The sequence below is a fragment of the Barbus barbus genome (genome assembly GCF_936440315.1).
Source record: "Barbus barbus genome assembly, chromosome: 11".
Taxonomy (NCBI): Eukaryota; Metazoa; Chordata; class Actinopteri; order Cypriniformes; family Cyprinidae; genus Barbus; species Barbus barbus.
Window position 1 is genome coordinate 8,502,704 of NC_136739.1, and position 21,345 is coordinate 8,524,048.

The 21,345-nt window shown below is 35.4% G+C and overlaps 3 protein-coding genes and 1 pseudogene across 4 annotated transcripts; all 4 read right to left on the minus strand.

The window, feature by feature from the left end:
* Window positions 1–1,309: 1,309 nt before the first annotated feature.
* LOC306876721 (homeobox protein Hox-D10a) lies at window positions 1,310–3,587 on the minus strand. The gene is made up of 2 exons (XM_079428088.1): window positions 2,791–3,587; window positions 1,310–2,063 (listed from the first exon to the last, which is right to left on the minus strand). Exons 1-2 carry the CDS (start codon window positions 3,509–3,511, stop codon window positions 1,789–1,791), a joined length of 996 nt encoding a protein of 331 aa, XP_079284214.1. The 5' UTR covers window positions 3,512–3,587; the 3' UTR covers window positions 1,310–1,788.
* Window positions 3,588–7,494: 3,907 nt separating this feature from the next.
* LOC306876729 (homeobox protein Hox-D11a) lies at window positions 7,495–9,707 on the minus strand. Its single transcript, XM_079428097.1, has 2 exons — window positions 8,930–9,707; window positions 7,495–8,198 (listed from the first exon to the last, which is right to left on the minus strand). Exons 1-2 carry the CDS (start codon window positions 9,522–9,524, stop codon window positions 7,966–7,968), a joined length of 828 nt encoding a protein of 275 aa, XP_079284223.1. The 5' UTR covers window positions 9,525–9,707; the 3' UTR covers window positions 7,495–7,965.
* A 3,945-nt stretch (window positions 9,708–13,652) lies between these two features.
* On the minus strand, window positions 13,653–14,879 carry LOC306876723 (homeobox protein Hox-D12a-like; annotated as a pseudogene). Its single transcript has 2 exons — window positions 14,265–14,879; window positions 13,653–13,891 (listed from the first exon to the last, which is right to left on the minus strand). The product of its transcript is annotated as a homeobox protein Hox-D12a-like (transcript).
* A 3,325-nt stretch (window positions 14,880–18,204) lies between these two features.
* On the minus strand, window positions 18,205–18,994 carry LOC306877106 (homeobox protein Hox-D13a-like; the record flags this gene model as incomplete). The annotated part of the gene is made up of 2 exons (XM_079428643.1): window positions 18,205–18,443; window positions 18,856–18,994. The coding sequence occupies 2 exons, from the start codon at window positions 18,992–18,994 to the stop codon at window positions 18,205–18,207; spliced, it is 378 nt and encodes a 125-aa protein (XP_079284769.1).
* Between the last annotated feature and the right edge of the window lie 2,351 nt (window positions 18,995–21,345).

The following is a 21,345-nucleotide window of genomic DNA, read 5'->3' on the forward strand; positions in this document are numbered from 1 at the left end:
AATATTTGTGTACATTTTTGGTACTTATTGAAAAGCGAGTCATAGTATTTTATGTGTATCAATAAAAATGTTATGATGTGCATTTGATTATGTATTAATGTTCCCTTAATAAAAAGACTCTTGGCATTTCAAAATGTCTTGACCCACGTGTGTCATTAAATAATAATAATAATAATAATAATATGGGAATTCTCGTTTTTTTAGGTTATAATACACGTCGAGCACTGAATAAGGTGGCGACGACTATGTGGAATGACTGATGGTAATAAAGCGGATGTTGCTACGTCACATTACAATAAAATAACAAAAAGGTTCAAGACCGAGGAGATCATTTGTGTAAAGAGATGTTAAACGCAATTCATTGCATATATCTTCCTTAAAAAATAATCCGAGAGAGAAAACAATGTGGTAAAACGTTATTTGTCGACAAGTTGTCACGAAGAGGTCAGTTGTTACAGTTTTGGTCAAAATTATAATCTGCGTTCCCATCTGTGGCCACACACTTGAACGCATCTGAGCATGTGCCTATAGAGACGTGTGAAATTGTGTTTGTTTGTATGCACATTAGAGAGTGAGTGGTCAATGCTAGCAAGAAAAATCAGAACTTTAATATCATTTTTATACTTGTGGAAAGATAAGATACGAAAATAAGTATCCGGTCCCTTTTGAACACAAATTTGACCAAATCAAGTTGAAGTTTAATCCATGTATAGTTAGAGGTACGTTTTCGTAAATTTTCTGATTTCTTTTCTGGGCATACAGGAATTAAGAAAACGTTTATTTTGTTAGTCACTGACGTCAGTAAGTCACTTTTTATTTTATTTATTTATTTATTTATTTATTAATTTAAAGAATGAACAAATGCAAAGCAAGTTAGTATTCCATAGCTTTTTGTCGATCAAAACATTTAAATAGTTTTGGGCCTTTTCAGAACAATGGACAAATAAAAAAATAAATCAGTAAAAGACATAGGATATGGACATAATTTTTCGAATAAATATCAGTTGACATGTAGGCCTATTTGTAAATTAGTTTGCATTTGCTAATTTGTCTTTGAATATAAATAAAGTACAAAAACAATTGAAATTTGCATACATTCAGGCTTAAACACGGACTGTATTTTAACATAAGATCATATTTTTAAATGACTGTTTTGTCCACATATTTTACAAAATGGTTTTAATTAGCGAAGTGTACAATGTTCTCTTGTGCGTGTGTGTTTGAGGGTAGTATTGGGGGATTTAATATGGTCCTGATTTAACTGTTGTTTAGAAACGTTTTTATACAAATTTTACAACAAACATTATTATGACATAATGAATTTATTAGTCCACTGACTACATGCCACAAACATGCACTGATACAGACATATTTAAACATCTATTATACAGAAACCTTTATACGTAATTATCTCAGGTAAATGTACGTTTTCACTGGAGAAAGAATGAGTACCCTTTACTTTCAAATGTGCTTTAATGTCCTTTTTAGCGCAAATGTTTCTGCGACATTTTTGCTCTGTCCCCGCTGAAATGAAACCGCTCTTATTATATAAGTTAAGACCTAACACCAGATTTATACCCTGTGAAACATACTGAAATACACAAGGCTTCACATTTCAAATGCAATCAAAGATGTAGAAACAAATGACAAAGATTTAGCAACGATCACAACATTGGAACGTGAAAGTAGCCAAAACAATGCACACTGCCCTCATGTCAACATTATATAGGAGAACACAGATGGACCGAAACGGGGAGGTAAGTTTTTTAAATGCTCTTGTTTTCATGCTCACGAAAAAGTGAGATTGGATGTGAGTTCACGAATACGATTTTCTCTACTCATCTTCTTAAGCTTCATCCTGCGGTTTTGGAACCAGATTTTCACTTGTCTGTCAGTGAGGTTGACGCTTTTGCTTATCTCTAGACGGCGCTCCCGAGTCAGGTACATGTTGAATAAAAACTCTTTTTCTAATTCCAAGGTCTGGTGTTTTGTGTACGGACATCTTTTTTTCCTTCCACTCTTCGCGGTTAACCAGTTGCTCGTCGGTGTGTCCTTTTTAGATTCTGCAAAACAAAAACAAAAAACAGTGAACCAACAGCAAAACAAAAAGGGAAATTAAGACACGTTTTCTTTCTACAAGAGAAATAGAAAGCATATGCTTATTAAAACAGTTATCATAACTAAACCTATTCCTACAGTTCATTAGAATTAAAGTAGCCTACGGAGTCAAAATAATAGTCCATGTGCCCTCGTTTGGTCTTTCAGCACACAATAACAAGTGTTGACTAGATTGTCTCGACAACGTACTTTTACTGAATTATTATTATTGTTTTTCTTTTTTCAGTTAACACAGATATTTTTAATAAGCTAAATGACTCCTTATAACCAATGTACTTTTTATACACGCAATTTTTATATTTGACTACCAGAATATGATTTTGCCAAGCTATAGTAACCATGTCAAATTAGTAACACATAAATGCCAATGAAGGGTTCGTACATTCAAAGTAAATTCATTTTCGTGCTGAATGGATAAAGCTGCAAATACATTTCAACGAGACTCTGCTGCTTATATTGAGCAAAGAAGAATGTTAAGTCACTTGCAACAAAAGGTATTTGATGTTAATGCGCCCTTGCAGCGCTGTTTCCTGTTAAGGCTTTTACTGCAACCTGAGTAAGACTCCCATTAAACATTACGACTTTCGGGTTGTTTGTGTTTTATATTGGGTTTTATGATGCCGGAGCGTTCGCATTACACCAAGACGCGATTAATCCGTTTATTGTACCCACCTTTGCCTTCTCTGTGTGGCAATTCAGGGCTGGAGACAGAAGCCTCAGTTGAGCAAGTCTTCTCCTCCAGCGTGCTGACTTTGGGCTCTGGACTCTGCGCCGGGGAAGAGCTCCTTGTGTCCCGATCGTGCGTAAGCTTCCTTTCCACCTCGACAAAGGGCGTTGACTGCGCCTTTGGAGTCACCCTGTTCAGCTGCATTAACGTAGTGTTCGGGCTCATCGTCTCGCTGTCATAGTCCGGGTTTTTCGCCGTCGCATAAATTTGACTTAGCCTAAAATAGCCAGGGACCGGAATCTCGGGACTATTAACGGAACATGTTTCGGGAATCAGGTTGGAGTACGCGGGTATCTCGGACGAACTGACCTTTTCTCTCTTGTCCGAGTACATACAACAGTTAGTTTCTTCTTTTATGCTTTGTGAAAATGTGCAGGTGGACATCTGGTTGAGCGGTTGCTCTAATCGGCAGGACCTGCTTGGATCTGCCCAGTTATCAGTTTGAGGTATGTACGAGTGGACATTCATGCCCATGTTTTGGTGGTTTACTTCCCCACGTTTGCCAAGAGACGGCAGGAGTCCACAGGTTTGCATTCCATAGGTTCCCATTTCTGCAGTGGCTGGCATGTACATGCTACTGCTGGAATAAAAATCTGTTCTGCACGCGCCAATCAAGGAATCTACCAAAAACGTGTTTGCAGCAGGAGAGCTGTTGGGAAAGGACATTTTGGAGAGTATTTTTTTTTTTTTTAAGAAGCAGAGAAGTGTCCTCTGTAAGCTGACATATCTAGCAAAACAATCCCTGTATAACCCAAAGAGTCTCTCTGCAACCACATGACACTCGCACCAATGAAATTTGAAAATGGCCTTGAGACTCAGGCTCTTCCCCATCACGTGGGCGCACTGACAAGGTTTGAAGTTTTAGACGTGGTCAACAGCGACACCTAGAACAAGGACTTGAAATTGGTTCAAGACGGTCAAAATAACATTGAATCCATTTTCAGAATACCATATACAATTGAGACCAAATGTGACGAAACTGGACTAATATATACTGCTGATTAAAGTGCAAAGACCAGGAAAATAAATGACAGCATTCAACACAGTCTACATTGTATTCTTTTTTAACTCCAATTCAAGGTCAAGACAAGAAATGTCGGCAGACACAGCAGAGGGGATTTCTCGTAGTTCACATTTTCATCAGGCAAAATGCAGAGAACAATGCAGAACAAAATGAGGCGGCGGACGTGGGCCTAAACACCACTAACTGGATTAAGGGTGAAAAGCAACATTGTGTTTTCATCTTTTCTATATTTGATTTTATCATGTATATTCTAATCTACACAACTGATGTTTCCTGTTTGCAGTCAGGCCGTTTTATCGGACGCAAAGGAAATTCAAATGTGATTACTATATAATAATTCATGTAATACCATGTTTGTTGTTTGCTGTTATTTTCTAAATTAAAAAAAGAAACATTGAACTTGTTAAATCAGAATTATATGTTAGCCAGACAGTGTATTTTATCACGTTATCATTCGCATTATCATTATAAAGATGTAAGGAAGGCTATTTGTTTCTATAGCCTGTATCAAAATATATAGCGGAAGTCAAAGGTTTAAATGAATTTTCATCTTTGCGTAATTAATGCAGTTCTTTTAAATGTACAGATTGAAGAGGGATTCTATAAATCAATTTAAATGATTGTGTGCCTTGTAAAAATAAATAAACAAATATATATATATATATAGAGAGAGAGAGAGAGAGAGAGAGAGAGAGAGCTTTAAACGCATCTAAACTTTGTGTTTTTTAAATAATTAGCCTACAGCTTCACTCACTCACAATAAAATGTTATGCAACAATCAAATTATTGCCAAAAGATGTACACTAATATTATGACTGATTATGTACATATGTCTGCAGAATTAAACAACATTTACAAAGGTTATCAAATAATCTCAGAACGTGTTACAATGAAAATGCGCACATAATTAAATGCTTTCTTTATATGACATTTAATTAATCATCGGCAGTGTTTATTGTCACAAAGAAGTAATATTGTCGTTGTATTCATAAAAATTAATAAATATAAAAATAGCTCTACGGAGTTATAAACTTGTTTATATAGAAATCTTAAAATGATTTTAGGTTTAGGAACCATCATGCCATATATATATATATATATATATATATATATATATGGCATGATGGTTTACATAATTTTAATAAAGCTTAAAAAAGCACGCAGGCACGCGCTAAATAGGTGTCTCCTATAAGTAAATCGTAAACACTGTCAGTTTCCCCAGATAAATACATACAAAAAATACAGAATCACTGCAGAGGACTGACGTGTGAAAACTGACATAAACACCAAGCAGGTACATAATTTTCATATTTGGAGTATAACGTTTTGGTGATCACATATGTTAAAAAAGGGCCTACTATACGAAATGCATAATTGATCTCGGTTATGAATTTAAAGGTAAATATATGTATGCTCATTTACACTCTAGTAGATTCTTCGACAAAGGTTTTGTCTAGGATATTTAATTTGCTGGTGTGCAATAAATAGATGAAATGAATAAAAATAGACCTACGATTAATAAGAGGATGCCGTAGGGATGAGTACAGTTGAATAATTACCTAAATAAGTAGTGGACTCCAGCAACTTTATGCTAAAATCCACGTATCATTAGAAGTATTTCATTTAAAAAAAAAAAAAAAAAAAATCCCAGTGTACACTCAAATCTGCCGTCTCCCAAAGGAACTGTTTACAAAATATATTATAAAACTAAAAGCTGGTGAAGACGTTAAAAATTTGCTACGTTGTAATGGGCTATGCTTGCAATATTAAGGATGATATAACAACGACGACATATATTATTATTATTATTATTATTATTAACAAAACAACAACAATAACAATCATAGTTATAATAATAATAATAATAATGGTATAGCGGTTCTGTTTATATATGATCTCTTTATTGAACGGGACGTTTCCCAGTCACTGTACAACCAAATGTTAAAGTGTGTAAAAGGCACTGAGACAAATGTATACTGAAATATTTCTTCCCAAGAAAGAAATCCTCCGTACGCAACTAAAATATATTTTATGGGTTTTCAGGTTATTTTTTCTGGCTATTTTGAAATGTAATACAGCAGCATAAATCTAATTAAGGATAAGAGGGAATAGCAATAATAATGTATTGCCATTAACAGTACGCGGGCGTAAAAAACTTTATAAAAGATCACATAACTCCACTCAAGATCATATTCATTGTTTTTGAGAACTGCTACACTTGGATTAGACACAGCACCAGGTCAAATCATTGCTGTAAGTTCGCCCTCTCGTGGCTTCAAGCAGTATCAACAAAATGTAAATAAACAATGGGATGTCTAAGATTCCTTAATATGACAGGAAATAAATGATAAAACACACGACAGTATTGGAGTAAATTGGGTATATTGTACACACGGCTAAAACATTTAGAAAACTCTCATCTAGGAAACAAAACTAGCTAGTAGGATTCTGCGTTTGCGTAAAACTACAGAACTCAGATTGTTTTTTTCCAGCAGGCTATATTCTTCCTTCACAGAGGTAGTCGCTTCTTAAATATATGTCTACTTATGAAATAATAATCAACAAATAATTTATGCACCAAGAGTCTTTTGTAAGCTTTTTGGTTCTATAAGCATAGTCTTAAAAAAAAAAAAACACCACCGAAACAATATCAGTAGCCTTAAATTACTGCATTGTTGCCCTTGACTAAATCCTCGTTATGAAAGAAAGAAACCCCTTATGGAGGAAGTGATATGATTGTATTTATATGTATCACCTAAACGGCGTCTATGTGTAGTATTTAACCTAGCCATGTAAGAGGTAACTGTATGTAGGCCTTTAAAGGCAGGTCAGTGTGTTCCCAGTGGGAGCTAGTGGATGCAGCGGCCATGTTGGGCGTGCTGCACTGCGGCGCCACTGAGAGGGCGTAGTTTTTCAAAGAGAACCTCAAAAAGGCGCCTTTACTTATTCAAAAAGGTTAAGGGTGACGACCTTGACATTACAGAAGTTCAAATGCAATATTTCATTTTAAGTTTTACATTGGTTGACGACATCTAACTTTGTAAACCACTGTGGAAAAGTTAGCTAGTTTAAGTATTAACGTGCTACATTTGTCATAAACCGGCCCGGTAAAGCTTGTAGAAATGCGGTGAGATGTAATGAGCAGGATTTTAATTCGAGGATTTCAAAACATAGCACTTTTTTATTATATTTTCACATTTATTTTACATCGTTCACATCTTTGTAGACAGAAAAACAAAACATCTGCACCCTTTGTGTTTTAGGGCAAAGTCGCAGTTGAAGTGGACAGTGGGTCCAATAGCCCCAATTTAATTTACTGCCCAGAGTTTATTGTACTGTCTAGACCGTTCAAGGTTTAGTAAATAGCCTTAGTGTAAAACAACATACAAGGAAAATAATTAGTGAAAGACATAAAGTTACCATTGAAAATATTTATCTCTCTATCTCACGTTCCTTCCTCTGTAACATTTCAGCATTCGTCTTAAAAATAAGTACTAACAGTTTGAAATGCAACTCTGTTAAATAACTTGAATGTTATTTAATAACAACAAATAACTGTTAAATCAATTTTGAGGCTGACTTACACGCGCACTATCACACACAAGAGGCGTCACAGCAACAGATAGAAATCTGGTGTAATTTTTATTTATTCAATACATAGATACATTACATGCTTCAGACGAATAAATGCATACACAGTTCTACCTCAATGTAATTACGCACTGATTTGATGTAACCAAACGCATTGCTGCTTTTGCAGTATTTGAAAGTATGGAACAATGCAAAACACAATAAATAAATACAAATACAAAGCTACTGCATTTCAGTGGCATTAACACAGAGTATGAAGAGATTGTCGAGGTACCTATATGTTCCTGATAACTCATAATTTCCCTCATCGCGAATACACTGTTGTAGATCATTTGTGCAGAATTCTAATCGCAGATCACATTCATTTTTAATGGCAAGTATTTTGCATAGTAAAATACAGAGTTGACGTGAAAGTAACCCAGGTGTCCAACGAATGGATGGTGTCCCACAATTATGACATAATAAAATAGCCATCGTTTAATCGTCTCGGCCAATATCATGGCTTTCAGAACAATGGATTTCCAGTGAAATACTGAAGACGATCTCGATTCAACTTTTTCTCTTTCATCCTTCGGTTCTGGAACCAAATCTTCACTTGTCGGTCTGTAAGACTGAGCATTCTTGACAAATGCAGACGTTTCTCTTTGTTTATGTACACGTTGAAAAAGAATTCTCTTTCAAGTTCTCGGATCTGGTATTTCGAATATGGGCATCTCTTTTTTCTGGACTTTGTTGCACCTACAAAAAGAAACGTAACTTGATTACATTACAATGCATTTGAAATCTAACTCGGTTGCAATACAACTGCAGATGCTTTAGGAGATTACATTAAATGTTCGAGTCAATCCAATACTTCAGATAGGCTACTAATGCAATGCCTAAATTGTTCTCACAATAACGGAACTGTTGTGTAATCCACATTGCAGCTACAAAAACAAAACATTAGGAGAAACGAGATTATGTATACACAAACTTTACAACAACACAAGCTCTGCCACATGAATGCATGCAAGCGGCCCACACGCTCAAGCACACACACACAAACACACACACACTTAAAGTCGAAAAGCACGCACGCGCACATGAGTAATCCGTAGGTGTGTTTTCAGTTCGATTAAAGCGTTTTTCTTCTAAGTTAAAATCTTTTGTGATAATATACGTAATTACCACTGAAACAAGCAATGGGCTGAAGGTTTTGATAACCTTGTGGTCTTTCTCGATTCGTATCGCGACGATCATTTCTGACTTTAAAACAAATCATCCGCGAATATATATATATATATATTTCATGTAGCCTGTTTATACATAGGAATGAACCGACGAAAGCGCCTCTACATCGTAAAGATTTTTACAACAGCAAAGAGAATCTTACTGGCTACATAAAAACTTTTGCATGCTTATAAAGCGGCACATAAAAGCTAACCGATAAAATAATGTGAATTGAAGCGACGTTAAATGCGTGGACCTACTTGAGTCGTTCTTTTCTTCATCGCAGGTTGATATTGAGGATTCCTCCTCCATGGTTTCCGTAGGGTCTCGTTTGGTCTGCTCCGCGCTATCTGTAGACACATTGCACGCAGGATCTCCGGGGACACTCGTATCTGGCTTTTGTTTGGACTGCTCAGGGTTGGGCTTCTCAGAGTTAACAGACTCAAAAAATTGATCAAATCCTTGTGGAAGTACCCCATTTCGGCCGACGTTGGTGAAGAAATTGCACGAGGAGTTAGTACCACCGTGATGGCTATACATGGAATCGTTTTTAAAAATCATTTCCGCTCTGTTTGATGACTGCAGGAGATCTCGGTGCATTATCTCCTCCGTTGAATAGTACGAAGCGTAATTGCCCCTGTAATGCCATTTGCTCGGATGATCCAGTCCATAGTCCCTGAAAGTCACTTCACGAACAGGTTGGACTTGCGCTAGGTTGGAAGAATAGGGAAAATTTACTTGACACGATGTAGTTTGGGGTAAAAACGACGAGACCGACGAAAAATCAGGAGCAGAAACATAGTAGGGTAAATACATATTAGATGCACAGTTGCTGCGATCATCGTAGTCTGTCATGGCTCGCGTTAGCCTTAGAGAGGAAAAATCGTCCGCTTGACTGTTAAACTTTGCCCATCTATTGCACCATATGCGTGTGGATAGGACTCGCAAGGAAGAAAAAATCAGAAACGTACGCTGACGTGCAATTCATCTTGATCGATTCTTGAGGTAATTGTGTCATGTGATCCGGTAAAAAAAATTACCATATATCAATATCAGTCATTAAGTGAGAGACTCATAGGTAACCGCATGAGGAAGGTCATTGGTTGCCTACATTTTTGAAACTCCCTTGTTGATTTCCCCGTGTGTATTACAAGGCATTAGTAAACAATCACATAAAAAACACATCAAATATTTCGTTTAAAATCATACAATAGTTAATTAAATAAAGCTCCTTTATCACACCGTTAAGCAATGAATTTCCAACGCACCACATTAAGTTTTACTATTCAGTTGCTTTATTTTAAGATGTTCCTAGGTTTCCCAACCTCCTACCCTCACGGCCGAAAGAAAACTTTGACGACTGAAGCAAAAAATTTTCGCCATACTCGGTAATTGAGACTAGCATTAGTTGTGATCAAAATGCACGGTACATTTTTAAAACATGGTTTATACGCATGTTTCTGAATTTATAGGCTAATAGGCTATTTTAATAAAATTCCTGGAAAGTCCATATTTTGTTATAGGCTACCTTAGGCTATACAGTACACATGGAAGACTGAAAAGGAGAGTGGGAAAAAAAGTGGGAGAGTGAAAAAAATGTTGGAGCTGATACAGAAACCAACAGAAAGGTAATGCAGTTCATCAAAATATAGTTTTCTGTCGTGATGTCAGCGAAAACACTTTCTGATTAGGCTATTCCACATACAGAAATTAGAAATTTAGTCACAGTGTAAACAGTGTATGCTTTTCCAAAAACGACAAAGGGCAATATATAGCTAGTAAAGCTTAATAACATCATCAACTGTACCTTTTTTTTTAGCTTGAAGTAAAATCACAATTTTAGTCCGATAATATATTCCAGTAGCCACGATTTAAAGAAAATTCCTCGACGCAATTATTGAAAGGGAGAACAGGAAGAGATTCACACTGCCAAGTACAAAACAACTGTTCTGGCTTTGAACGTCTGTGGTCTGAGACAATGCACACCCGGCAATCACCATCAACCGTCAGCCAAATCATTTTATTGCACAGGCAAAAGGATGTGCTTGTGTAGTGTTCTGGGTGGAGGTAAAATTTAACTTGTACATTCCTACCGAGAGACTACAGAAAACGTTAAAATTTACAGTTTTTTTTTTTTTTTCTCTCTATATGAGACACAGAGTTGGTGTTAAGCTTATAAAACAAATAAACAACCAGTTACATTGTTTTTGTACAGACTGTTGTATTTTAAATGTTTTTATTTTTTAAATGTATTATTATTATTATTTAATCTGCATACCTGCCTATAGTGGCTTATAAAGATACTATTTTTATAAGTAAATTTTAGCACAGCTTCTAGATTTACAATGAAAAACTAAATGTGTGCCATACCAGTCCACAAAATAAAATAAAAATAAATAAATAAAAAATCTGATTTAATTTTAATAGTTGTATAATTTCATATGTGCGTAAATAGAAAGTTAGCTGAATCGCGATGGGAAGTCTTAACGAAATCTTGTACGATCCATACTTAAGAGGTTTTTCACGTGTTGCTCCTTTGTTCTGGGTAGAAGTGAAAAAGCACAGCAAAAGATAGGTCTGTTTACCAGTCGATGTCCAAAGATTTTTCAACGCCAAATAAAACAATTTTCGCAATAAGTAAACCTGAATTGAGCGTTAGCGCATCGAATTAATTATAATGCTGTTTGGCTTTATTTGTGCAAAATCTTGTACACACACACACACACACACACACACACGCACAGACATATATATATTGAGTTTATGAAGAGTTTATTTGCAAAAACAGATAACTTTGAAAATAAATTTTCAAAAATCACGTTTTTTTATTATGTTATCATGTTTGTATTGTGTTAGTTAGCTGTTTGTTTTTTTTAACCCTGTCAAAATAACCCAACTGCAGTTTGATTGAGATTAATTGGAATGCACAAGGAAAAAACATGAGTTCTGAGAATTGTCAAAAACGGAGTTAACCATTTTTGCAAATTTTGCAAACTCTTCACGCACACACACACACACACAGAGATAGATAGATAGATAGATAGATAGATAGATAGATAGATAGATAGATAGATAGATAGATAGATAGATAGATAGATAGATAGATAGATAGATAGATAGATAGATAGATAGATAGATAGATAGATAGATTGATAGATAGATAGATAGATAGATAGATAGATAGATAGATAGATAGATAGATAGATAGGGATAATAATTTGTATTCATTTGTCAATTTCGGTCACTAACTTGACCTTAACTTTGTATTGGCGCCCCCAGTTTCTACAGCGGTCGAAAAACGTTTGGCAGTGATCTCAAGAAAATTCCATTCCATTTGTTTCTTGTCTGTTCAGTCTTTCAAAACAGTTCAGTCTTTATCGAATTTAAAAGGAATTGTCAAGGCAATTAACTTGGACCAAAATTAACTGTGTCTTATTTATTGTGTGTATTTAATTATTTATACATATTCAGAAAATATGTATTTTAAATTAAAATAGTGATAATACTGGATAATTTTAATGATAATAATACACTGGTAATAATATACTAATAATATATTTGGTGAAGATGTACAGTGGTATTGCTGTGCAATCATGATTTTAAGTTGCGGAGAGTAATAACTACTTTACAAACTACACAGGCCTACATTTTATACATATACATGCATATATATATATATTCTCTCTCTCTCACACACACCTATTGTTATACTTTAGCACTATAACTATACCAAATTGTTTACCTACCTTGCAGAAAACTAGTAAGTGCATTGCGTGTGCAGAAAGGTGGGATTGAAAAGCCTAAACAACAAACATTGTTTATATGTCTACATTAGTATAAACAATACTAGTTTGTCATGCTGATATTAAAATATAATATTTACATTTGGTATAGGACAGTTTTTTTCTTCGCACGCAACTGATGGTACCACTGATTTACCTGTTCCGTATATACTCTTTTCAAAATGAATTATACAATCATTATTCCAATGAATAATCAGCAGGTTTATTTATTGTCGCAATGTGAACAAATTATTTGAAGCAAACAAACAAATAACAACAAAAAAAGATAAATGAATACGTTTTTACTATATCTACAAAAGTAAATACTAAAATGTAGGGGTGACTAAATAATGAATTGTTTAGCCGTCCAGTCTTTTTTGACCTCTTAACGCAGTTACAGCACTTAGTTAGCTCGTTAAAGTTCAGTTTAATTTTTTTAGATACAATTTCAGAAAATATAAAATGATGGAGATTCATAGAATAAAGATATTCGCACATAGGAGTTTGTGTATTAACATAAACGAACTTGAGCTTGGACTAGAGGAACCACCGCTTTTTAGAGCATTTTAGAATCACACATCTAATTAAACCAGACAAACATCGCACAAGAACGCAGAAGTTTAATGTAATGCAGAATTTACAGAACACTTAATAAATATTACACACAACACTGTTGGTTAAATACAACAACACATACATTTTTAGATCGAAAGATACAAATGAGGTTTTATCAAAATTACTAAAGGTTGGAAAGTCAGACAGTTTTTTTTTACTCCATTCAGTTAGCTATGTTAGCTGCCCAGTGTAGGCTACTTTTAAATGACGCCAGAACGTATGTTATGAACCCATTATACACATGACGTTCCTACTCGAACTTTTGCTGCAGTGTTGAACTACAAAGCATTCTTTTTAGACTATATATAGCAAGCTAACATTACAACTTTGGAATTACCGTTTTTCCACCAAAAAACATACACCAGACACATACAAATGCAGCGACTTCATGGCTAATAAATATACATTTTAAATTGTTCAGCTAGCCTATTCAGCTTTATTATTAAATTACATTGCATAGGTGTTCGGGAGACGATAGTTTCTAGAAGAGTTTGGTGGACTTGCATCTCCATCATAAGTCACTTGAATGAATGATGTCACCATCTAAAAAGCAAATCCTAGACTATTATTAAAAAAATAAAATAAATTAGTAAACAGTGAAGGTATGCTCGCGCATCATAAGTCTTTTTTTCTTCATCCTACGGTTCTGAAACCAGATTTTCACTTGCTGATCACTCAGTTCCAATCTGTCCGAAAGTTCCTTTCGTTTCTGTCGGTTTATAAATTCATTCATCATAAATTCGTTCTCCAGTTCGGCTAACTGTGGCTTCGTGTAAGGTTTCCTCTTTTTTCTTGATCTCACCTGTGAGGGACACCACGGCAGTCCTGGGAAAGAGAGAGAAGAAGAAAAAAATGAATTAACCATTCATACTTGTCATCATTCTTGCAAATCACTGATTTAGTATATTCATCTAAAGATGTCAACCCTTAAAAACACAAGAAAACTCTGATTCCTCTGTCATTTACACTATATCGTGGAGCATACGTAATTATTATTATTTTTAATTATTATTATTTTTATATTATTATTTATTATTTTTCTCTCTGTCTGAAAAAAAAAAAAAAACTAGTGTTGAAAAGTCAAGCTTGGCAAACTCAGTGGCTGAAATAGCTTGCCCATAACTGAACAAAGCCAACGGTTTTATAACATCACACAATCAAAGACTACAGAGTAAAATCCACTTAAATTAAGAATGACATTTAGGCACAGCGTCGGTGTCTATGACGGAAGGGTTCAAGGAAGAAGTTGCGTACCATCAGAGAAGGCTGATCTAATAGTTGGAGTGTTCAGTGATGGTTGAAATGGAGCGATGGAGCTGACAGACTGCTTAGAAGCATCAGTCACTGACTGGTCAATGAAGTTAAGTTCATTCTGTGCAACCCCTTTCTGCTGTCGCATTTCCAAGTTTGAAACTTCATTGCTGGCGGAGTCAGTGAGTCTCTGTTCACTTGCGTAAGCTGCATTAGGTCGTCCAGGCTCCTCTGATTTGTGGCTGACATCTTGGAAGTAGTACCTCCCGGATTCCTCCAGTGAGCCCTTTTTGTGAGTGTTGAGGTTAGCGCTCAATGCGGCTGAATTGCTAAAAAACGGCTGAGAGTAGCCACTGTAGGCGCGGCTCTGGACCGGAGTAGTGCACGAATTTGGAGAAGTCCACGGGAGCGAGCACAACTCTCTTCTACTGTAGGACATCTGCGGAAGCCCAGATAGATGAACTCCATTGCCTCGCAGGTTTTGGAGGTACAGGGAGTCGGAAGAGTGGAAATTCAAAAGGGGAGCAACATACCCAGAACTAAGAAGATTGTGCTCGCACATTTCTGACGAGCTTGCCCGAACGCTTCTTAAAACCGTTTTTAGTTACCCCTAAAGAATACTAGCAAGGTAATTGTTGATTTGTTAATGCACCATCACGTGTTATGCAAAGTAAAATGTTTAGCCACGCCCATGTGACAGTAGTGCTGCAACGTTAGAAATATGCATTGCATAAAAAGCATATTAAACAATAAACAGCATTTGCAGACATACCAGTTCAATTCATAGTCTATTTATTTAAATCTATGAATTTATATATATAGCTACAGTAAAAGAGGTTTAGGTAACGCATTATTCACTATTATTGTAAAATATGTATTGTACAAGCAAATACGTAAAAAAATTATTTAAAAAAGAAGAAAAAAAAATCCTTACTTTCTTTAGAATATCTTATAATACAGTGCAAATGATAGTGTTTATCAATAATGAAGGCCAGGCTACAGAAAGTAAGATTACTGGTGTGCCTTTGGCTTGCTCATGGGGGCAGACATGCATTTGGAGGGTGTGTGTGTGTTTTATATATATATATATATATATATATATATATATATATATATATATATATATATATATATATATATATATATATATATATATATATATATATATATATATATATTAGTAATGCATTACAGCTGGTATGGCTACATTGTCAAAAGAGCGGTGTTCGTGTTTTATTAAGTAGCCTATAAACAGGGGTTTAAAAACGTTAATCTCACAAACACATGCTTAAAAATAGCCTATTTACACTTTTAATAATATATAATATATTGTATATAGTAATATACAATAAAAAAAATAAAAATAAATAAAAGATCCCAAATGTGAATTTTCCAGTGCCAGGAAAAAACAAAACAAAACAAAACAAAAAAGTCCATCTTTTTTTAAATTTCGTTACAGAGTGGCGGATATCGTAGTTTGATTCGTTCATTTCAATCTATGAATTTTTCTATTTACTGTAAAATAAGGTTTAGTTAACGCATGATTCACTATTTTTGTGAAATGTTTATTGTAAAAGCAAATACGTAAAGTAGGCCTAAATAAATAAATAAAATAAAAAATAGAAAAGATAGAAACGCCTAAAACTGTCAATTCTTTATAATAGGCTATCTTCCATAAACATTTAAGTCATTTAAGTCTTGAGATGCCGCGCTATCTGTGCAAGAAATTAAACATTACTTTAGATATCGGATTCTCTTTGTAATCTGTATCTCAAATTTGACACTTTAGGATATGCAAGTTATATTTTATCTTACCTTCAAAGATTTGTCCAGATGATCCAAACCACGGAAATGTTCACATACACGCACGTGCAGAAAAACCGACTATTTTAAACAGGAAATTTCCGGAAAGATTGGAGACAATACAACCTCCTAAACTTTACGGGTCCAGTAAATTCATGAAAACCTTTAAAATCGGATTGCTTTAGAAATTCACATTCTGTTGCGTACTGACAACACAGAAGCCCAGAATCGCTTGTTCAACCTTAAAAAACTAAAAATAGGCTATGTATAGCCTACATGAAAATGATATGGTACATCAGTATAGTTCAAGGTCAAAGTCCAGACGCGGATTTGCCAAAAACAAGTCCAAGTGCATTTAAAAGCCACAGTAAAACCGTTTGTCATCGTCTAAATTTCATTAACAAATTGTCCCAAACAACCAGGCAGATAATTTTATGAAAAGCTTCGCTTTTAAAAGCTGAAAACAGCGTGACAGAGAACTATAACCATCTTCTTTACAATACTACCGTTTAAGTACTGCCGTTGTTAATCTCTCGCATCAATTTACAAGCAATTCGGCAAAACGTAAACAGCTACGAGTAGCCATGAGATTCCCCAGCCTGGGGACTACATTACACGTTTTTGTATTATTATTTGCCACTGCATATTACATATTTATTCATAACTTGCAGCGCCATTTTCCCTATTAAATGACCATTGCTTCTGAGTTAATTCTCACAATGGTTTACTTCTTATGCAAAAATGAATTTGATCTTAATGCAGGGCAAACGCTAACCGGTAGGTGGCGATGCAGCTTCATGAATTGGTGGCAAGTTTTATTCATGAGACCTCTTTAAGTCAAGGTCTAGTCTGACAATACGTCTCAAGGTCAGTGAGAAGACCCAGTTTCAAAAGATGTTAATGTTTAAAATAATGAAATCCCATTTGAAAGGCAATAAAAAAAAAAAAAAAAACTTATGTGTAGATTTTTCTCCTGTCTTTAAAAAAATATATATTTTAAAAGATTTTCAGTGAAGCTTTAAATAATCAGTCAAACAATAAAAACTATTTGTGGGCTGATTAAGCAAAATAATAACTTTGTGTATGGATAGCGCACTTAAATATTGTAACTAATAGCCTACTTTACACTTTACATTTATCACGTTTACGCAATGATCTTGTGTTTACATTTTTGTAGGCTTACTAATTAATTCACATTTTGAAAAGAAAAAAGATTTCGCTTTTATCCAAAGCGACTTCGAGGACATTTGAGGCATAGCTTGCATGTAGAAAATACATTTACAGACCGTTGCGGTCCTAAACAGTTGTGGAATCCGTACTATTATGAATATCATCTATTGAAATTCATGTTTCTCAAAGTTGTAGAATAATTGTAGGTCTATTACTGTTAAACAATAAATTCAAACCTGTTGAATAGTGTACAGTAGCTTTGCAATGACAATAAATAAAATAAAACACTTTAATATCTCTATGATAAATGCAAAAGTAATCGGAAATACAGAATTATTGAAAGACAGCAATTTTCACGTCATTAACGTTTTACTTGGTGGTTCTTACGGTTTAAAACAAATTATTTTTAGTCGCTCGGATCTCTTAAATCAACATTACACTTGAAACTTTTTTTTTTTTTTTGAATGAGAGTCAATGTTACAGATCAGTCCATAAAACTCTGGTAGCTACTCTACACAATTAGGTGCTGAACTCACATGAAACGAAAAGTAAAACATAACACTTTGACTGAAAGGAAAGTCAGTGGCCTGGCTTATGGCGTAGAAATAACTAATGACAATTGTTTAACAATACTTAAATTATATATATATATATAAAAATAATAATAAAAAAAAAAAACTAGGGGGGGAAAACCCTTAAGCTACTGAAACAGTTTGAACATCTGAAAATTCTTTCAGCAAACCTGGACGCCAATATAAAATTATCTGAATAAACTACGACTGAGTATGGATGCGAGTACAACCAAATATTTGAACAAGATATACATAATAAAATAATATATCGCCCTTGTTAATAAAAAAGAACAAAGAGCTAAACTCTTCACTATATAAATCAGCATTTGCATGAATGAACCTTTAATAGGATTCAAATTCTTTGCAGATTTGAGGTCTTTTCTTATCCTTGACTCGACGATTTTGAAACCATATAGTTACTTGTCTCTCAGACAGGTTTGTAGAAAAAGCGACCCGACGTCTCTTTTCCTTTGTAATGAACTTAGTGTTGGTGTATTCCCGCTCCAGCTCTTTCAGTTGCAATTTTGTGTAAGGAACCCGCTTCTTTCTCCCGCGCTGCCAGAATGAAACCACTGTTCCCTCTGTGGAAATAAATCATTATGATCATAGGGCTGTCTTATATGTTACAAGATCTTTTCATTATTCCAAGATTAACAATGATGTAACATTTATTGCAATTTACCTTAACGCAGCCGTTTAAAAGAAACATCTTCCAATAATCTAAATGTATTAATTTAAAACCAAAATAATGGCGTCTTTTAAATTTCCACCCAAAGAAAGCCAGGTTCAAAATAACTCTATTAATTTAACAGGGAACATTTTTTATTTTTGTCCTAATTAATTTCGGCGTACTTATAGCCTGTGCTTCATATTTATTTTAAGAATTAATTCAACTTTAATACGGACATGATCATGACATTTAATAAGGCGGTGTCAAAAGCTAATGAAGAAAGGCGAGGAGTGAATTCACAGAGCAGATCTCACAAGTCTTACCTGTTAATGATGGCTTCCAGATATGCGGGCTCTGCGTCTGGTCTTTGGTGCAATAAAGTTGACCGCTGCGATTGTTTGACCAGTTCCATGGCTGGCGGCCTTCTGTCAAACAAGTCTCATGTCTGGAATCTCCAGTCATTGTTCCATGAACTACAGGTAAATCAATATAGGCAGGGTGGATTCTTGGGTAGGAACATGTGTAACTTTGGTAAAACGCGAACTCCTTAAGCCAGCCGGGGTTACTGGCAGTCTGTCCATTCGCATTTTGTTTTACAACATTAGACGGAAACACTGCGTTCGGTGGAACTTTGCAACCATAACAACTATTTCCGAAACGACATCCAAAAGTGACTGAGGAGCTAGTGCCAGTGTTGGCTGGAAAAAAAACGTAAGGAGTGAAAGACTCAGCGCTTGTCGAAGTCGGTCGTTCCGCCGCGGAGAACATCGCAGTTTCTGACGCAGACCGGCTTGAATGCGCCCCGAAGGCAGACGGGTAAACATTTCTGAACTCCTCATCTAACCCCCTTGCTTCCATATTTACTTGAACAGTGTGTATGCTTTGTAGGCCTAATTTAACGCATCGTATTTTATGAGCTCAAAACCAAGAAAACTGCACACAGAGAACAATATCCGTTTATAGTTAGCTTTTATGTTTATTTTCCAGACTAATTACATAGGTCAGCTAGCCTGGTACCTGATTGGATAGTTGTCACCATGTGACATGCAAATAGTTAAAATGAATTTGGACAACACCATGGTGTAGTTTTGAGTGAACATAGTTTAGGCAGTTTAATCCAGGAAATAAACACGGTTAGACAACTTTTTAACTTGGTTTTGTATTTATTTGATATGTTTTAAAACTATTAAATCAGAATCAAAGCTTGTAGCTTAGGCAGCACAGCAGTGGAAATGTCTCATATTAGACCTGCATAAGCATTACAGTAGAACTATCTTTATGACTTTGTCTAAATTGAACACGTGATTGATGCTCTGTCACTGGCTAAAACGGACAATCCTTCAGAAATCATTCTAATACGTCTTATCTGTATTATACTGATCCCACACTTTTGAACGGTAGTGACAGCAAACTTTGTCAGGTGTCTGACGTGTCTAACACTGGTTGGTATGGGCTATAATTAGATTTTAACTTGAATGTCAGGACCGACTGCTATAATATTTTTAAATCACTACGTGACTCTGAAATGTTATATATATATATATATATATATATATATATATAAATAAATATGCATGCAGTCACACACACAGTCATGGCCAAAAATATCGGCACCCTTGGTAAATATGATCAAAGAAGGCTGTGAGAATTAATCTGTATTGTTAATTGTTAATCCTTTTGATCTTTTAAAAAATTCACAAAAATCTAACCTTTCATTGGATAATAATTTAAAATGGGGGAAAACATCATTATGAAATAAATGTTTTTCTCTAATAAACATTGGCCACAATTAACAGCACCGTTTTATTCAATACTTTTGAAACCCCCAGTTTAACAGCTCTAAATATTCTCCTATAATGCCTGATGAGGTTAGAGAACACCTGCCAAGAGATCAGAGACCATTTCTTCATCCAGAATCTCTCCAGATCCTTCAGATTTCCAGCTCCATGATGGTGCTTCTTCTCTTCAGTTCACCTCACTCATTTTCTACAGGGTTCAGGTCAGAGGACTGGAATGGCCATAGCAGAAGCTTGGTTTTGAGCTCAATGATCCATTTTTGAGGCTTGTGTTTGGATTATTGTACGGTTGGAAAATCCAAACATGGCCCATTATAAGATTTCTAACGGAGTCAGTCACTTTGATTTTTTATCTGTTGGTATTTGATAGAATCCATGATGCCATGTGTAACGGAACCGACGAGACGTGAGGATCCATTTACAAGCTTTTATTAATAAACAGTCAAATAACAGACAGGGTCAAAACACCAGCAAACGGGTATGGCACGGGCAAGACACAAGAGTAATCCTAGGGCATGTGTGGGTCCTCGATCGGTGAACAATATCCAGAGGGCTTGAGAAGAGGGGTAGTCCAATAACCCGAGCAATAATCCGAACGAGGTAAACACAGAGTCCGAAACGGTGAGACAAGAGTTAATCCACAATACAAGGGCAGGAAACAGTAAACGAGACTATAAACAAAATAAACTAAACTTAGAGAACACAGAATGGCTGGTAAGGCAGCTAACATTTGGGGAGTGCTATACGCAGAACAATGCTAGGCAGAGTGGAAGTCCATGGTTTAAGTAGGGTGTGTGATTGTGTGATAATTCTCAGGTGTGAGCGTGTGATTGAGACAGCTGTGTGTACTTAGTGCAATGAATGATGGGAAATGTAGTCCAGGGTAATATGTAACAGTCTGTGTGGTGTGAAAGTCAATGTGATGGAGGAGTGACCTCTGGTGGCGAGCGAATGGAAGTTCATAGACCAGATTCGTGACACCATGTATCTAAACAAGATGCCCAAGACCTCCAGCCG